This window comes from Pongo pygmaeus, chromosome 5 (assembly GCF_028885625.2).
Source record: "Pongo pygmaeus isolate AG05252 chromosome 5, NHGRI_mPonPyg2-v2.0_pri, whole genome shotgun sequence".
NCBI lineage: Eukaryota > Metazoa > Chordata > Mammalia > Primates > Hominidae > Pongo > Pongo pygmaeus.
In genome coordinates, this window is record NC_072378.2 from 52,537,260 (window position 1) to 52,557,150 (window position 19,891).

Sequence of the window (19,891 nt, forward strand, 5' to 3'; positions counted from 1 at the left end):
AGCTTTCTACTACCAAATCGAGTTCACAGTTCCAAGAAAGCTTCCAATTTTCACATTCATTTTTTTAGTATGAGGGTTTACTCATCAGATGGCAAGAGAACAGCTTAATATCAATATTAGTCATAAATTATTGAATGAATGCTCAGAGATGGATGTTAAAGTAACTGGAAAGATGTACTTTAAGACTTTTTAAGTGCCACCTTTTTTCTTTTACTTTCAGAAGACAGAATAAGGCAAGACTCTCCTTTCTTTTATTCAGTTTATATCCATAGAATTTGTATAGAAGTTGATTATCAAGTCTCTTTTAATATATTAACTAAACTTGACATGGATACAAGCAATTTAATCTCAACCAAAAACACCAGGCTGTCTATGATTGTAGGGACAGCTTTGGGTGTTAATGGTCATCAAGAAATGGCCAAAAGATAGGGAAGGAGGGGCCAACATTGAGTGAGGCACAAGGGAAGGGGTACTTGGTGAAGGGGAATAGTACCTGAGTGTGTCTGGTATAGGAAAAGGTCCTGTTTAGCACTGATCAGCCATGCCTTCTTGTGGACCATTGACCTTCAAAAAAGACAAAGTTCTGTTTTGAATGAAAATATCAACTGGGATTGCATTTTTTTTAGTCGGCTGCCTGAAAGGAAGATTGGGAACTAACCTCTACTGATCTTTAGAACAGTTGAAATAGCAGTTCCCTTGGATGACTAAAGAACAATACCAACAGGACAAAGTTGTTTTCTGATATATAAAATTATCATATGGGAATAATGCCTGCTTCATAGGGTGTCCCAAATGTTCAATGAAATGATGAGTGTGAAAGGGCCTAGTCCTTAGTTGGCCTATAGTCAATACTCAATAGACATTAATTTTATTTCTTCCAAAATGAGAAAGAGAGAAAATCTCCATACTTTGGGCTGTATAGCTATAATTGTCACTGTCATTACAATGCAATTATTATCAGTTAGACCCTACGCTTTTAACAGAAACACCTGTCAAATTATGTAGGGGCAAAATATAAGGTAAGGATTCAGAATTCCAGAATGCTAATTTATCACTTCAAGTGTGATAAAATATGGACCCCTTCCATTTTCAAGAAGGCACTTCCTAGATGATACAATGTATTTCATGAAACCATGTTCCTTATAAGATACTTGTGACAGTTTTCAACCTACAGTACTTTGAAATTACTTAAGATTTAATTCCCAAAATTCTGCACCACCACCATATTGAAACACACATTGCCTACAAATTAGTGAAGAGGACACAATTTTATTCACCCAAGTAAAAAAGTCAAGGAGGTACATGTGGTCTCATTATATTATTCTGTTTGCATATGTTTAAAATTTTCCATCATAAAACGATAAAGAAAGTAAGCAAGATGAGAGAGATAGATAATATAAAATGAAGACAAATTTGCCTATTTCTATACCCAGTTACTTACTTTCCTTTGTTAAATACTGAGAAGCTAACATTCTGGGAGCCTGTAACACAAAGAAACACACATTAACTCAGGAATCTGCACAAATCTTCTGGGCCAGGCCATTGCTTTCATAAGCCCAAAGACTCCAATATCATCAAATTACCACCCAAACCTGTAATTTCTTTAGTGGTTCCCCCCCGCAAAAAAACAAAAAACAAACAAACAAAAAAACACCTCATAAGTTTAGCATCATTAGCAATGTGGACTTCTAGCAATAAAAGGGCAAATGTAGTATTGCATAGCAGGGAAGAGCCCAGGCTTGGAGTTAGATGGAGCATCATTTAAATATTGATTTACTGGTAACTAACTTCAATTTTTCTCACCTGCAAAGCCAAAATAATCTCACCAACTTCACAGGTGTATGTGAGCATTAAATTAGTTTCTATATGAGCTGTTTCATATAGTAGTGTTTTCCAGGGAATTCTTAACAAATAGTAATTATTGTTATTATTATTACCCTCATGAGAGCCAATCTTGCAATTGCTTTTGTCTGGATACAGAGAAAAAAATGGATAAGACTTTAAAATTATGTTACTTCTCTAACAGACCGATGTAATCGCCTTCCACACGGCACTGCAGAGTCCCAAGACCATGGTCCTCCTGAATAGGATAACTAAGGAAAAGACAAACTGAGGTAAGAATGACCAGACAACTCACTACCAGAAGATCTGACTCTTTAACCAGGAAAGTAGAAAGCAAAAGAAAACCAAATTTGCTAGAGAAAATGGTAGATACAGGGGGTATAATGAGTTCATTAGGGCAAATACTAGTTAGTATTACCCTATATATATACTAGTTAGTAATACCCTAAGCATTTGCCCTAGTGCTAACTAGTATTACCCTAAGCATTTGGTCCTTTCTTTTCAAATGTGTCATATGACAAGTATAACTTGTCATATGACAAGTATAACAAAACCTTTATTTTTAAAAAATCTGTTATCAAGTATGAACCCCATAAAGGACAATTCTGAGCAAACAAAATGCAGACACAAGGAAGACTACACACAAGTGTAGATTTGGCTCTACTATACACCAGTCTGAAAAAGTGAAACCATAGAGTGTCATCCTTGTAATGACCTCAAAGGAGGGGCAACACTCCCTGTACAGAGTGAAGTAAAAATCCAGCAAAACATTGGGTATTTAAACTGGAGAGTGTAGAAACTTATTTCTAAATTTTTTAGTTATTTTTACCTTTGGCTAGTCACTGAAGTATAGTGGTTAAGATCATGAACTCTGGGGGCTGATTAGTTAGACAGGGTTCAAATCCCAGGTGTGCCACTTGCTCTCTGTGAGACCTTGTGCAAGTTACTTAACTTTTCTGTGTCTCAAATTCCTCATCTATAATGTGAGACTAATAACCATACATACTTCCAAGATTATTGGGTGACTTCAATGTAAAGCATTCGAGCAGAGCTTGGCCTATAGTAAGCCCCTAACAAGTATTAACTATGTGTTTTCAAGGAAGGTTTTGGCATCCACTTCAATATGCACTTTGAATCAATCCCTGTGTCTTTTTCAGTAGTCTAAAGATAAGGTAGTAAATAGCTATGTGTGATTTATATTAAAAAAAAAGATATATGGGGAGTGGGGAGAGAAAGACAGAGAGAGAATGTGTGTGTGTTGTATCCATGTGGACGAACTTACAAGCATATGCATTGGCAAGATAATAAGACACTCACCATCTTCCCGTCTGCCTATTTATAAGAGAGCAAGGAGTAACCCATTTGTCTCCTTGAGCTTCCAAGATCACTGGGCTGGATTTTAAAAAAATGAAAACAAAAGACAAGAGATAATTGTGCAATACTCCCAATAAACATTCCTCACAAAACTCAGAGGAAACATGGCTATGAACACTCTCCTCTGGATTTTTCTGCACTATTGCCGGTGGCTGAGGGCGGATGTCAAGTCAAATTCTCAGCAGAGAGTAGGGATGCACTCATGGCTCATGCTTTCACACTAAACAGAAAATATTTCTCCCTTCCCAGAAAACCTTCATCATCTCCACGCTGGCTATATTGGTTCTACACAGAGATAATATTGCATTTATGCCTTTATTCCCCCTTTCAAAGGCTGTATCCCAGACCAAGGCAGAGATGGGACCACCTAGCAAAATATGGCACATTCCCAAGGGGGTAGTAGGAGTTTCTACCCCCCACCAGAAGAGTAGTTTTCTCGTAAGGTAAGTTGACCCTTGCTTAATGCCAGAAATGTCAATCCTGAGAGTAATCAGATCATGTTCTCTTCAACAAGGGCAAAATCAGACAGATGGAGTAAAACAGAAGAGGATGCCCCCAACCCACCCAGAGTGAAGGAAAAATTAGACACCATGTATAGAATCTATGCAGCTGAGCATATAGTAAGATTATTTTCCTTCTACCTTATAAATGCTCAGTACAATTGCTTCATTTGTTGAAAGACTACAGTTGCTTAGAGCTTCCTACAGCCTCTACAATTTCAACACTTTTTGTCTTGTTCTCCTCTCTTTCTAGTGTAGATGATTTAATAGCAACACTTTCCACCACGTCTCCAGTGAAGAAAGCCATGCTGACATCCTAATCATTCCCAGAAAACATTAAAAGCTCTATGGCTTTTAATACCTGTGTCCATGTTTTCCTCTGATCCCACTAATACAATTTTTAAAGCACAAATGGATAACAACCAAATAAGAAAGTTATAATGGGCTTTTGGGTTTACACATCATTTTATAAAGAATCTATTTCAGGCTGAGAAACAAAGGAAGGAAGGGTGAGAATTCAAAAAGAAAATCCACAGATGCAATTACAGTTCATTTCACACTGAGCCCAGAGTGACTAGTTGTCAGTAAATAAATGGACCAACTTAATCGACCAGTTGCAATTACATTAACAAAGTTTGCTGAAGCCCAGCTCATGAGGGACCATAAACTGCAAAGAGGAAAATAGCAATTCTGTGCCAACTGCTTACAATTTATTGCCATCAGGGAAGCTGGTCCCAGGAAGCCATGCAGCATGTATGTAACTAGTTAAACACAAAAACAAACACACACTTACCTATCAATGTACTCAGCATCAAAATCAAAAGTTTCCAATCTTCCAGTGATAATCCAGCCATATACATGTATTAGTTTTCCTGTTTGAAGAAGAATTTTTTTAGTGTAATGGACTTAGCTCAAACTCAATGTATAATAAAAAACTGTTTCTTTTTGGTTACATATACTCAATATGGCAAAGCAGGTCATGACCCAGAAAATTAATACTTTTAATAAATTGTACAACGGTAAGGTCAAGGGTATGATTTAGTGATCAATATTACACAATATAAAAGCTAAAATAAGCAATTGTTTCAATCACAGACTTAATCTTCTATGCATGGAGCATAGAAGGAATAAAGGGTCTTCTTCACAGTCCCAGAAAGTGTGAACATTTCAGAAAGGAGGGGCTCATCTCCACACACTGCCCTGTTCCATTCTCTTGGCTCTGTGGAGACCATCCACCCAACATGAGATTTAAGAACAATGTGCCTTGGGTGCTCCAGGCTTCATGAGACTTTCCCCTGGGCATTTGCTAAAATGAACATGTGATATGAAGAGGCTCATATCACACAATCTGATGGATCTTCAGGGATCCCAAGTATGTGCCTTCCAAATAATTAGAATACTTAACTGTGTATACTTAAACCATCACAGACAATGTTTAGAGATAAAAGAATGTTGGTTAGTGAGATAAACCTCAAGGAATAGAAGACAAAAGCATACTGAGGGACTCATGAGGTCATGAAATCCAGAAGACTGAGCCTCTTTATAGACACTGAATGCCACCAAAGAATGTGACAAAAAAGATGTTCCCTTCCTACTGCACTTGTGTGTTATTAGTAAGAAGTGACTTTCATCTGCAGTCATTGGATGACTCTCACCAAAACAAGAGAAACCTTTCGGAAGGTATTACAGCCACAATTTTATAGGTGCATGGGTAGAATGACCTAATGACAGGCAAAGGTCACAGAGTTGGCAGAAATTCGGAGTCTCAAGTTTCCTGTTACTGCTAAAAAAATCTGGCAGAATAATTCTAATTTTAATAGGGCTAAATGATCGATTCCCTAGCCTTGGTGAGTATGACTTATAGCTTTGACAGGCACAATTTTAAAACTAACCAAGATTGTAGAAATTAGGAATTTCTGTGGGTTTTTGTTTTGTTTCTAAACGAAGATGGCCAGCAGAGGCTGACAAATGGCCACACCAGAGCACGGTGCTGGGGGATTCCATGTCGTAGTGAAGGATTGCTAACCACGTATAGAAACCCAACGGCTCAGAAAGCATCGTCTCTCTTGTCCCTACCACCTCCCCCATCTCCCTGGCTGCTACACTGGGCAGGCTTCCCAAATGAAATGAGAGTATTCATCTGAAAAGTGATTACAAAGATGCAGTCATATGGATCCTGCCCAGGGGGGACCACTCCAACCAGGCCAGCCACCAATCCTTTCCCCAGAAGGTGGAAGAGACACCGAGCAGAACTCCAGCTTGGTGGGAGAAACGAGCTTGGCAGATCTGGGTGCCAGCTGACATTCCATTTCACACCTCTAATGGCCGTCTGCTTCCTCATCCCTCACCCTAACAAGGCTTCTGCCATCTACACAGGAGTTTCTAACATCAGAGCAGCAGGGACCCACATGTCTGCGTGTGATTTTCATAGACCACATCCCTCTTTCATAAAATATCAGGTCCCAATGATTCAGACAAATGGATAGGGGCAGATCTGTGAAAAACCCACATGAGTAAGAGCATGCCAAATTCATATTCTCTGAAATATAATTTAAATTCACTCATACATAATCTGTGTCTATACACACAAACACAGAAAATATAAAACGCTTTTCAATAACTTAGATCTTCATTTTGACATGCTTGAGGAGTTGAGCCAATCAAAACAACAAGATCTGTCTATGCATTTAGACACAACTATAATAAAAATTTAGCAACTTTTTAGCACACTCTTACTATTTTGGAAACCCTAACAAATGGAAAACCTTAAATAAAGGTAGGAATTTGGCAGGAATCAGACAGCAAATTATATATAATCCTAGTTGTGTTTACTACTTAGTTTTAATGCAGATTTAGCAATTCCTGAATCCACTTCTCAGTTGCAATCCCTTCTTTTATGTAAATCCCCCAGCTTTATATAATCTTCTTTTCTATCCTCCTGGCTTTTATATATTTGTGTGCTCTCTAACTTTATAAACAAAACCCCTAGATGAAGACTAGAGTTAATGACCTTCCAAGTGGCATCCAATGCTACTCAAAACATGACAGAATGGTGGATATATGGGCCACTCTGGATTCTGCTGTCTGGTTCAAATCTCAGCTGTGGTATTCATTATCTATATGACTTTCGGCAAATTTCTTAACCTTTTGCTACCTCATTTCTTCATCTGCAAAATGGGAATTAAAATAGCTCTTCTATTATCAGGTTTTGGCGAGGATCTAGTAAGATATCTGAAGAGCTTAGACTGGAGCCTGGCACACAGTTTAATAAAGGTTTATTATTATGGGAATGATTATAAAGTTAAAAGCAAGGATGACTCCTCTTTCCTCCAGTCTCCAACATCAACTCATTTGATTTTGCTGTCCTCTTTTTCTTTTCATGTTTGGATTCCTTTTGTTATCAGTGAAGTAATAGAGCAAAAGTGCCCAGAGGTAAAACCAAAGCACTTTAAAAATGAACCAGAGGTTGACTCTTATTTTCAAAACAGCATCAAAGAAGAAGCTAAATTTTCCCACTCATAAAAACCACTCACCTAGGTTTGCAACAAGCTTTGGCAAAGAGATTCACAATTATTCCTATTTTAATAGAAGATTTCTTACCTGGAACACCACTTGGTGGATAAACATGGTGAACGATGGGTGTCTGCGCCTTGGAAAACTGTTTAGAAAACAGTACCACAAGTGAGCATGTCATTAAAATATTCACAAACACAGGAGGCACAAGCCTTTCCTCAGACAGCATTACTTGAAGGTAATAAATGGTTACATTTACTCATGTCACCCTCACATCTATCTAGTTCTTTTTATCCTTGTAATATTTCTATGAAACAGAAATGATGGATATTATCATATTTCTCCTATAGATGAGGTAGAGGTAATTTGATTAAGGTCACATAGCCCTCTATTCTGTACCATATTGTCCAAACCTTGACAAGCCTGTTTCTACCTGCCCACTTTCCATTCCCAAGAACACATTTTACTAGAAGGAAAGGTAGACAGGTCTTTGTGCAGAATGTCAGTCTTTTAATTCCATTGTTGTAATTTGATGTTTTGGGGCCTTGAAGATTTTGATTTTTCTAGAAAGGAATGCACTTATTTAATTGAATCAAAACTTCAAATCATTATCAGCCAGCACCTTGGTAGGTATCAGTAAGCTACAAAAAATGAGAACCTGGATAGGCACACAACTGAGGTGCTTACTAGGGAAATTGAAGATACCTGCTGTGAGGGAAATGATTCAAAAGATTCAAGAAATGGGAAGCAACATTGTTCTTCAAGGAGGAGGAAAGCAGCCTCAATGGGAGCAGTGAGAACCTGAGAAAGCCTGGCGGTAGCACTCCAAATCATCTTACAATGCCGCCTGTCCCCAAAGCACACCCTCTGTTAACCATAAGCTCCATAAAGGCAGGGACAATGCTTGACTGAGTCGCTGCTGTGTCTCTGTGCATAGACTGGTATGCAGACGACATTTGAATTTTTTTTTTTTATTATTATTATTATTATTATACTTTAGGTTTTATGGTACATGTGCGCAATGTGCAGGTAAGTTACATATGTATACATGTGCCATGCTGGTGCGCTGCACCCACCAACTCGTCATCTAGCATTAGGTATATCTCCCAATGCTATCCCTCCCCCCCTCCCCCCACCCCACAACAGTCCCCGAAGTGTGATGTTCCCCTTCCTGTGTCCATGTAATCTCATTGTTCAATTCCCACCTATGAGTGAGAATATGCGGTGTTTGGTTTTTTGTTCTTGCGATAGTTTACTGAGAATGATGATTTCCAATTTCATCCATGTCCCTACAAAGGACATGAACTCATCATTTTTTATGGCTGCATAGTATTCCATGGTGTATATGTGCCACATTTTCTTAATCCAGTCTATCATTGTTGGACATTTGGGTTGGTTCCAAGTCTTTGCTATTGTGAATAATGCAGCAATAAACATACGTGTGCATGTGTCTTTATAGCAGCATGATTTATAGTCCTTTGGGTATATACCCAGTAATGGGATGGCTGGGTCGAATGGAATTTCCAGTTCTAGATCCCTGAGGAATCGCCACACTGACTTCCACAAGGGTTGAACTAGTTTACAGTCCCACCAACAGTGTAAAAGTGTTCCTATTTCTCCACATCCTCTCCAGCACCTGTTGTTTCCTGACTTTTTAATGATTGCCATCCTAACTTGTGTGAGATGGTATCTCATTGTGGTTTTGATTTGCATTTCTCTGATGGCCAGTGATGGTGAGCATTTTTTCATGTGTTTTTTGGCTGCATAAATGTCTTCTTTTGAGAAGTGTCTGTTGGTATCCTTCACCCACTTTTTGATGGGGTTGTTTGTTTTTTTCTTGTAAATTTGTTGGAGTTCATTGTAGATTCTGGATATTAGCCCTTTGCCAGATGAGTAGGTTGCAAAAATTTTCTCCCATTTTGTAGGTTGCCTGTTCACTCTGATGGTAGTTTCCTTTGCTGTGCAGAAGCTCTTGAGTTTAATTAGATCCCATTTGTCAATTTTGGCTTTTGTTGCCATTGCTTTTGGTGTTTTAGACATGAAGTCCTTGCCCATGCCTATGTCCTGAATGGTAATGCCTAGGTTTTCTTCTAGGGTTTTTATGGTTTTAGGTCTAACATTTAAGTCTTTAATCCATCTTGAATTGATTTTTGTATAAGGTGTAAGGAAGGGATCCAGTTTCAGCTTTCTACATATGGCTAGCCAGTTTTCCCAGCACCATTTATTAAATAGGGAATCCTTTCCCCATTTCTTGTTTTTGTCAGGTTTGTCAAAGATCAGATACTTGTAGATATGTGGCATTATTTCTGATGGCTCTGTTCTGTTCCATTGATCTATATCTCTGTTTTGGTACCAGTACCATGCTGTTTTGGTTACTGTAGCCTTGTAGTATAGTTTGAAGTCAGGTAGTGTGATGCCTCCAGCTTTGTTCTTTTGGCTTAGGATTGACTTGGCGATGCGGGCTCTTTCGAATTTTTGTGAATGAAAAGAGTCGCCCAATCTGGAATGACTGATATACTGCCTGGAAGGAGAGGTGAGAATGAAGCAATCCCAGGAACTCCATCTCACCTGTAGGCATTTGTGTTAGGGCACATCTAAGATTAGTGCATTACTCCATCAGGAAATCACAGCAGGGCCAGTGTGAAGAAACGGGAAAGCTTAAGGATGAACTCGCCAGACCAAGGCTTGACCTGTGAACCAATTACTTACCTAGGAAGAGACCTAGTCTCCCCCTCCCTCCCCTCCCCCAATCCCTTCTAGATGCCTAGACTACCACCATTCCACACAACCTACAGTGCTTCCCATTTGCAAAACAAATTACAGCAGCAAATTGTTTTGTTTGGTCTGCTTCCAGCACCTCAGGAGTCTACCTTCCCAGAGAGAACATCACCAAAGAATAACTCGGTTGTTAATCAACAGCCTTAATCGGACATTGAGAATCAACAGACATTTCAACAAAGCTGATGGTGGCTTGCCAGGAGTAGGTTTTAAGTATTGATCCATATGCTGTACAGTCTGCCATGAAGGCTAGTTTCCTCACTGTCTAAATGAAAGGGTTAGAAAATAGTTCACAGAAAATATGTGGTGTCAGGGGGTCAAAATAACAATGTTGTTACTTCACGGCTTGGGAACTGGCTCTGATCTCACCAAAAGATAAAGATTAATACAGTTACACACACACCTGCCAAACATTCAGTCCCCACTGCACCCTCCCAGCCAACCACGGCCCCTAGGCCTTCATATCAACATTGTTTCAACTGGACTATATCATAGGAGCCTAGTGAAGTACAGTAGTGGTTATTGACCTATTTCACAGATGTTTAGAACCTGAGGCAGCTGGAACAACTGAGTCCAAACCAAATAAGGAAGCATACCTCTCTATTTCAACCTGAAATCTAAGAGCCACCACTCAGTCTGTAATCCTTCTACCAGACTTCCATGGGAAACAGAGCAACTCCTTTATTACTCCCTCCCAGCTCCTGAGATTGTGGTGGGGCAGGCTTGGGGTTAAACCTCAAAAAGGGCTTCACTTGTGATTCTCTCTGAGCTGACACAACATAACATGGTACGTTTCTAAGAGAAAACAGGCCCCTGGTCACCCACCAGGCTAGAGACATGACAAAGTGAAAAATTAATGAGCTTCCAAATCAAGCTTCCCACATGCTGATCCTCGGGCCCCAGTGTGGTCAGTAGAAGCAAGAGAGGGGAGAGGAAATGCAGCAGATTAGGATGAGAAAGCTGCAGCCACCAGCTGTGTGATCAACCTTCTGTGAGTTATTCAAACTTGTCAGCGCCCACAGCAGGCTCTTTGCAGTGGACTGGCAAGATGGGATTAATTTTTAATACTCATGGTTCCCCAGTCCCAGTCCCAAAACAAAGAGACACGCCGTGTTTTATTTAGCTTGGAATGCCTCTCATTAACTGCATCCCCTGGTGATTTTTCATCAACTTGCCAAGATAGTTGAACCACTGACGGACTTGTTTTCTTTCATGTGCAATTTTATGAAACGTTTCCCTTATTTCCCCCTCTCGCTCCTAACCAATCTTTTAATAAGCAGGAAAACTACCATCTGGGGTGAAAAGGATCATGGTGATTAAGAAGCATGCTTAGACTTCTCTCTTCTGTTATGTTCCCTGAGACAGGATAGAGGTGGTGGTGCGGCTCTTAGTAAAAAAGAATGATACAATGTTTTTTCTTTCTGCTGCATATGTGCAAAAGCAAAATTCCAGAAAACAAGATTCTCTTGGATTAAGAAACAAGTTATTAAACCTGAAACAACAGCAAATTCCAAATTTCAAAACCAAATAGCCTATATGAAACACGGATCGTAGGAGAGACGAATTTACAAGGTGAAGCCTTATTCTGAAAGAGCATTCATTAGTGACTGCATTGTATGTTTTGAAACAGCTCTTAAAAAGAGGTACCCCATGTGAAGGGCAACCACATCGACAGGAGTACTGCCAAATCTCTGCCTTTCATAAACCATCTAGGACCTACCTTTTCAGAGATTGTTTAAAACTAATCTGAAATGAACAACAGACTGAACCAAATATAAATGAACTCCCAGTATAGGTATCAAGGCTGTAAAATAAGTCAGGCATGGCTTCCTAAACACTCTCTCCCTCTCTACTTCCTTTTTGATCTCCCTGAGCATGAAGGAGAATTCCAGCAGTAAATAAATGCCCTTTTGGTTCAGTGTTGGAAGGACTTAGCAGAAATATACCAGGAAGCAGGGAGAGAGGTAGAAATTGGGTCTCCTCACCAAGGAACGTGGGCCAGCCTTGAGTCTCTTCAACATGCTGAGGCTCAGCATGATCTGAGCTGTAAAATGAAACACTGATCCACAAAGGTAATCTTGGTGGCCCCTCTATGGGCTTCTATTTAGACGAGAATTTAGAGTCAGATGCAAGTTGAAGTCTTGGTTCTGCCATTTACTGCCTGATGACATGGGCAAATTATTTAATCACCCTGAGCCTCAGATCGTTTATTTGTAAAAACAGGACAGTAAATAGCTACCCCATAAAATTGTGAGCATTGAATTAAATGATGTACATAAAGCATTTAGCTAAAGGCTGACATACAAACGTTCAAAATTCATCTTTCATTAGTATAATCTAAGAAACTCTGTCATTAGCATCCACCATTTTCTTTTAACCCGGTCAAGCAGACACTCTGGCTCATTTACAATTTGCCTTTCAATAACACAAGCACACCCTCAGACTATGTAAACATACCTTCCTCCAGCCTTAGAACCCACCTTGAAAGTACAGCTGTCTCGTGGTCCTGGATTTGGGCTGCTTACCAACTGTCCCCCGAAGTATGCTTCCAGGAAGTACAGACCCTCATGTGCTTCAGACAGCACAGATCTGAGGACAGAAAGTGGAAATCCTTATGAATCAAAAACCATGAATTCCCAAAGCTAGCAGCCCACTTGCCACTTCAAATTTCCTCCCTGCACTTGTAAAACAGAGCTAACCAAGGATTCCTATCAGTCACCTTTCACCTCTTTGATCCACTCATAATTATTAGACTTTAAGAACTGGGTCCTTCAGCAAAAAAAAGTTATGATTTTTTTGTGTTGAAACTCCCTGAAGTGTTTTTAATATGTCATGTTTCTCAAAATCATAGGTTCATCGGACTTTAAGAATTAGAAGAGACTTTGATAATCTATTCCCCATTTCCATGTTTCAAAAAATGTCAGAAAAACTAAGAGATTTATGTGTATGAGCTTCAAAGGTTAAGGGCAAAGTGGGGCTTGAATTTAGGCTCTTTCTGATAATTGTCCAAGCAGCCCATAAACACTTCATGTAGCCATCAAAACAGAGTCTTGGATCTTCTCTCCTCTTTATACAAGTATTGCAGTGGCTTCATTGCCACCTGATGCTGACATCCATGTTGATTTTTGTAAGAGGAAGAATATGACGAATAAGAAAGAAGCCATATTTAAGACGTGCCTCCTCTCCAAACCTTCCCAACAAAATCTTTAGTATGACCTTAAATATTTAGATCTGAATTGTCCATCGTGTTAGCCACTAGTCTTATGTGCTTATCAAGCACTTGATATGTGGGTAGTCCCAATTAAGATATGCCATGCTTATAACATGCACACTAAATTTTGAAGACTTTGTATGCAAAAAAGATATAAAGTATCTCATTATTAATTTATATAGATTACATATTGAAATAATATTTTGGATATGTTGAGTTAAATAAAATACATTATTAAATTAATTTCACTTGCTTCTTTTGACTTTTTCAAGTGGCTAAATAGAAAATTTTAAATTACATTTGTGTTCACATTATATTTTGATTGTGAAGTGCTGCTTTTGATGCTGCAATGGCTGTTTTAGAGAAAACAATTATGTACATGTTTTTATGATAATGACGAATAAGACAGTATTTTGTTAATGATAAACTGTACATTTTTCACACTTAATTGAATCTGATATTTGTCTTCCAATCAATTAGTATATTTAATAGGATCATATTTCTTTTCTTTAAAAAGATGACATAAAATCAATGGTGCATCCAAAAATCATTAGTGTGTTGGGATAAAGGAGATAGGACATGTAAATCTCCAGAGCTTTGACTTATTTCATGGCAAGTCTTTGCAGAATGTCTATGCCCAAATGTGCCATAAAACCTAAGGGAAATATATAACCCAGTTTTAAAACCAATAGTAGTGGTATAAAAATGTTAAATTCAACAGACATTTATTGAACATCTTCTGCTCATAACGTATTGTGCAATGCATCATGAGGACTACAATGGTGAGATTAAACACATCCCCTGCCCTCAAAGCACTTAATTCTATAAGGATGAGTCTGACAAGTGGGTAACTGACATATAAGTGTTATGAGAAACTCAAAGTTGAGGCACAGGGTCACTAAGGCTACATGTGCTGTACCTTTGTGTAAATTACAAAAAAAAAATCCCTTCAGGAGTGATGAATTGCACAAAAAAGTGTGGGTGCACACACATACACCCTGTGGATGAATTACTACAAGTTGTTCCTTCTCCTTTCAAAAAAGGGAAAGATAACTTAGTCGAATGTTCAGGGAAGAGGTGGCATTTGTGGTATGGTTGGTGATTTCCATAGCCAAACACGGAAGAGGGGGAGACTTCCTCAAAGAGAGAACAGAAAAGAAAAGGAAATAACAGTGTTTTTTTTCTCTTAACCAATCATCTACTTACATGCACTTTATTTACTCATGCCTAAGACATGAGTAAATAAAAATGAACATGAACTAGTCTAAATTTCACAGGGCAACAAGAAGTTGAGTAGAAAAACAGATTCCCTGGAATCTTATAAAAGTATTTTCTAAATAGAGGTAATGTCAAACTCAGCAAACAGAGCCTAAAGCAAATTTCCTTTCTAACCAGTTTGGGGTTTATGTGCAATCATTGCAATTATGCCTATTCCAAAAGATGAGTATTTGCAATGGCAAAATGGCACCATGTATTAAAATCTTAATAGCCATAGAACTCCTTGCAAAAAAAAACAAATGGAAACACAATCCAGCCCCTCCTTACAAATATCTCAAAGTTCTTCCCCATACTCTCATCCTCCCTTAAGCTCTAGATCCCAGATAGGGACCTTTTAGAAAGCATATTCACGTGAAACTTTTTTTAACAACTATGGCTGGCAATTGAATCACAGCAAAAATTGCTCTAATATGTCACCAAAAGATACTGAGATAAGCAAAAATCCCTCATCCTGTCTGGTCTTCCTAGTCCCAGACAGGTATACCTGGTCCGGCACGTCACCACAGGCAAATCCAAGAAAACAGGAAAGACATCACAGGGGATACTCCGCAGTGCGGGCACCACCATGTTCACGTTCACCAGGTGTATCTCCAATTGAGAGCCATTGTTGGGGTAAAGAACACCCAACTCCAAACCTAACACAAGGGAAAGAAATCTCAGGCTGCATAGAATTGTCATCGACACAGGACAGTGTGAAACTGTGCTAAGATCCTGGGGGTAATGTAAGACATTAAATTTGACCAAGGATTAAATTAATACTCCTCATTTCCTCATAGCTGCTCTATAAAGGAGTTTTCTCATTTATGATTTTATGAAAGAGTTTTCTCTCTTCAGGTTCACCTAAATCCAGAAAAGAATTTTTCAGCCCTCAGATTTACTCTTTACTCTGCTGGGGATAGATATGCTAAGCAATGGTGCAGAAGCTCCCAAGTAGAGGACTGTCTTTAAGGAAGATAGCCAAGATTCTGGGAGATGCATTGCTGAGCACTATGCTACACACTTCCATATCATCTCATGTAGAAATCCCAGAGTCCCATCCCACAGCCTGGAATGGGAAAGTGGACACAGAGTTGTCATGGTATGTTGTGCTTTGCTTCTGTGACATTAGCAAGCCAGTATCTAGAAAGACAGAAGTTGGTCAGTCTGTTCATCTCCCTTCAGGCCCACTTTTACACCTGTCCTTAGACAAGGAAGAAAACCAAAGACTCATAGTCTTTAGGATTGTGGGTCAATACATAAGAAATGTGCACTTGGTAAAACCCCAACCTACCATCAAAAATGACTGTGATCCACGTTCCCCCTGCAAGGCTACCTTCCTCAGGTTCAATATGTAAACTCAGATGAGGTACTGTAAGTAAGTGAAAAAAAACATTGGTTTTGAAGGTCACATTCAAACCACTACCTTCCCCAATATTTTAAGCAATATTTAACCTGCATCAGAATCACCAGAAAGGCTTGATTAAGCACAGTTGGTTGTGTCACATCCCCAGAGTTTCTGGTTCCGTAGGTCTGGGGCAGGCCCAAGAATCTACATTTCCAACCAGGTGCTGCTGGTGTGGGAAACACATCATCAGAAGCCCCATTTTAAGGAAAATTTTGACCAATTCTTCTCATCTTAGACATTCAAAAACCCTGCAATCATCAGGACAATTCTGAATTTCTACTTCCTTTGGAAAGAGCCTCAAGGACATATCTGGATCCTAATCAAACCCATACTATCTCTCTCTGCTCTCTTTCCTACTCTTTAATCAGGTGGCCATATTTCCCTGTAAAGATCATCAGTTATTTCCAGTTCTGGAGAGAAAAAAGGACTTCCATTAGGTTGGTGCAAAAGCAATTGTTGTTTTGCATTCCTTTTAATGGCAAAACCGCGATTACTTTTGCACCAACCTAATAGAAGCTGTTCGTATTTCAATTCTCCTGCTTAATATACTGCTTAATATACTAGTTTCCCCTCGTGATCAGAATGACTTCCCAAATGAATACAAAATTCCCTAGATTTTTGCCTTGCCTGCTTAGAGAGGGGGTGAAGCATGGATCATTGCTGGAATTTCCTTTTGTTTAAAAAAAAAAGCAATATAGAATTTATTTACTAGGCTAGATTGGATTCTCCTGTATAGATCACCAGCTAAGCATGGGCCTTAATCAATCCCTCCATCTTTGAAGATGTTCCTGGACATGCCTTGATGAAGGAAAGGCCAAGTTAAGGAAGCCAGCAAAAATCATTCAGCTGCTCAGTGAGGTAATAAACAAGGAAAGTGTTACCGACAGAATTATTTATAGTTTCTCTAGCAGGAACTGTGTCTAGCCCAGGACTTCCATGTACAGTTATTCTCATGATGCACTTCACATCTGAGGGTGGTGGGGAACCATGTCACATTAGCACAACCATTTATGGCAGCCCCAGCCAGACTAGACCATCTTCCAAAGATGATTAGATACTTCTATCTAAAGAAGCCCCAAAACAAATGCCATAAAAAGATACAGAGGATAACCAAACTCACAGAGAAAATTGAACAGATGATTTGAGATAATACAAGCAGTCTAATGATTATGACAAGTTAATCTATTTGGGAAGGTCGGACAGCAAAATCTAAAAAGAATTACATCACATAGCCCAAAAGGAATTATAAAAGAAAGGTTATAAGTTATTATTAAAAGCTCTGCACTATACCAATAATCTTCACTGACCATTAAAAATTGAAGTATATAGTCATAACATTTCAGTATATAACCTCAGCTGTTAAACAGAAAAAAAAAATTATTCAACAGATAATTTAAATCCAAAAGCAAATACCTTAACACCTCCTCTGAAAACAGTATGTTTAACTCAATTTTTTGATTAGCAAGTTAAACATGCATATATTTATGGTATACAACCAAAATATTACTTTAAGTTCCAATAATAGTTCTCAAGGTAACCTATTGTGTTCTTACCTATAACTCCTTCAAAACACATTCTACTGACCTGCCAAAAGTAGTACTTCAATACTCATCAGAGAGATCAGCCAGGCAGTCATCTTGTCCACTTAAATCAATACTCTTAAGATTGCTCAGACATTAAAAGCATTTTCAGTTTTGATTGGAGCAGCATAGATTTTGTGCTTTATAAAAAAAAAAGTAAAAAAAATATCATTTTGTTTACATACTATTATTTCACTGTACTGAAACCTGGGAAATTAAGGAGATGAGATAAACATGGCCTTAGTGTCTTCAAATGGACCCACCATTTTTCCAAGCTCAGGAGAAAAGGATCATCTGAGAACCTTGCATAAAATCATCCCCACTCTGCCCTCCTTGTCCCACCAACTTATTTTAAGCTGGATAAATAATAATAACCTCTTTCATTAACTCGTTATTGAACAGAAGCTGAGTTTTAAAAAGAATTCTAGAAATTAAAATTCTAGTTCGTGATAGGGTGAAGTCTGTTTTGCTTTGCCCTGTGCTGGCGTTCCAGCTTTCCCTCCTGCTGCTCTCCGGTTTGAACCCTGCACTGCAGCCACACGCCGTTCTCACCGTCACTCACACAAGCCTTCCACACATCAGACTCTGCCTTGGCCCCTGCTGGTCCCTTCCTGGATCCCCTCAACTCTCTCCGTGGCCTCAGGAGATCCTGGCGCACCTTCGTGGTGCTGCTCAGGAGCCCCTCCTCCGCTGATTCTTTCCTCCGCCATTCCAGTGCTCACCACCTTCCCCCTGAACCTCTAGCTTCCGTGCTGTAGAGCCTAGACTAGATAATGTGGCACACAGAGTCCTCTTCTTCCAGACGGCACGTTTCTTGAAGAGACCCAGGAACCAGTCTTCTATTTCCACAGCCTTCCTAGTGTGAAAGTGTGAAGGTCCCACACAGGGCTCAGTACATTGGAGTGGATGAAGACATATTTAAATATCCTAAATCTGGGTTTACCTAATCTGAGGTGAACAGCTTTCACTCTCATGTGGGACAGCAGAGTCCATGGAAGCCTGGCGGAAAACTCAACGCCTTCGCACCCTGACGCCTGCTCTAGGGAAAGTGCTGAGCTGCTCTCCAACACCTCATGGCAGAGGGCATCAACAAAATCCTCTTAAAAATAGTGCCTCTGAAATTTTCTGAAAGTTTGAAAATTACAGAAGTAAACACCCACACGTACTACTAAATACACGTTTAATATATATATATTTAATTATGTTTATGTTTATTACATATAAATATATAAATATATTTAATATATATACACATACCTACATACACACACACACACTTTGTGTGTGTGTATGTGTGTGTGTGTGGCAGGGTCTCATTCTGTCATTTGGGCTGGAGTGCAGTGGCATGATGTCAGTTCACTGCAACCTCCATCTCTCAGGTTCAAGTGATTCTTATGCCTCAGCCTCCCGAGTAGCTGGGATTACAGGTGTGCGCCACCACACCCGGCTAATTTTTGTATTTTTTGTAGAGACAGGTTTTCACCATGATAGCCAGGCTGGTCTTGAACGCCTGGCCTCAAGTGATCTCCCTGCCTCAGCCTCCCAAAGTGCTGGAATTACAGGCATGAGCCACCACACCTGGCCATTTAATTTATATTTTTAAGAAAACACTGAGATTAGCAGAAGCAGTTACATCATTTCTGAAAATATAAAAGCTACAATATACTCCCCCCCTCAAAAAAAAAAATCTGCAAAAACCTTGCAATAAACTCACCTTACGGGCATGTTCTGATTGAGACAGCTGGAAATCTATAATCATTTCTATTTAATTCAACACTGCAAACATTTATTTTATGCCCACTACATGCTAAGCACTATACTAAAAGTTAGGAAAACAAACAAATAATCTATGTACCTGCCCCCGAGTCATTACCAGATAGGGTAAGTGTGGAGGCTACTTGGATTTAAGAAAGGAATTCTAGTATTTTCAAGTGGATTCAGCAAGTGTTCCTTTTCGTTGCAAAATTCCCAAACTTTTACGTCTACTTGAAATAGAATTCAACTTATAAATATACAACTTTCAGAATACATCTACCACATAGGGAAAAGTACCCAAGCGTATTTTCTGCTTAGTCCAAAAGCACGAGATCTGACTTGCTTGTTACACAGACAAAATATACTCAGCACAGGAGAGTCTATTTTCAATCTGGCTACGTGATTTTAACATTTCTTCTTAATGCCTACTCCCAAGCTCAGAACAATAGAAATAAACATTCGCACATTGGTTTTCTTAAAACCCTACATTTGGAACTGCATCTTTTTCATGTCAATTACAAATGTAATTTTTTATTAGTCTATCCACTAATTCTTCCTAAAAATAGACTCTCTTTATTTCTCATAACTAAAATTTTTCAACCACACAGGAGAGCTGTGTGCATTTATTTAGTCACGTTTTTGTTCTCCTCCTCTCTCTCTCCTCTCTCTGCTCTCA

The 19,891-nt window shown here is 39.1% G+C and overlaps 1 protein-coding gene across 1 annotated transcript in view; it reads right to left on the reverse strand.

The window, feature by feature from the left end:
* PKHD1 (PKHD1 ciliary IPT domain containing fibrocystin/polyductin) overlaps positions 1-17,516 on the reverse strand; it is a 477,573-nt gene extending 460,057 nt beyond the window's left edge. Inside the window, exons 1-10 of the mRNA XM_054492265.2 lie at positions 17,465-17,516; positions 15,767-15,844; positions 14,981-15,131; positions 12,488-12,596; positions 7,317-7,374; positions 4,510-4,588; positions 3,160-3,234; positions 2,029-2,093; positions 1,442-1,481; positions 494-564 (exon numbers count right to left, since the gene is read on the reverse strand). Coding sequence (XP_054348240.2) covers positions 494-564; positions 1,442-1,481; positions 2,029-2,093; positions 3,160-3,234; positions 4,510-4,588; positions 7,317-7,374; positions 12,488-12,596; positions 14,981-15,131; positions 15,767-15,844; positions 17,465-17,516 — 778 coding nt within the window. The remainder of the gene's footprint in view (positions 1-493; positions 565-1,441; positions 1,482-2,028; positions 2,094-3,159; positions 3,235-4,509; positions 4,589-7,316; positions 7,375-12,487; positions 12,597-14,980; positions 15,132-15,766; positions 15,845-17,464) is intronic.
* Positions 17,517-19,891: the final 2,375 nt, after the last annotated feature.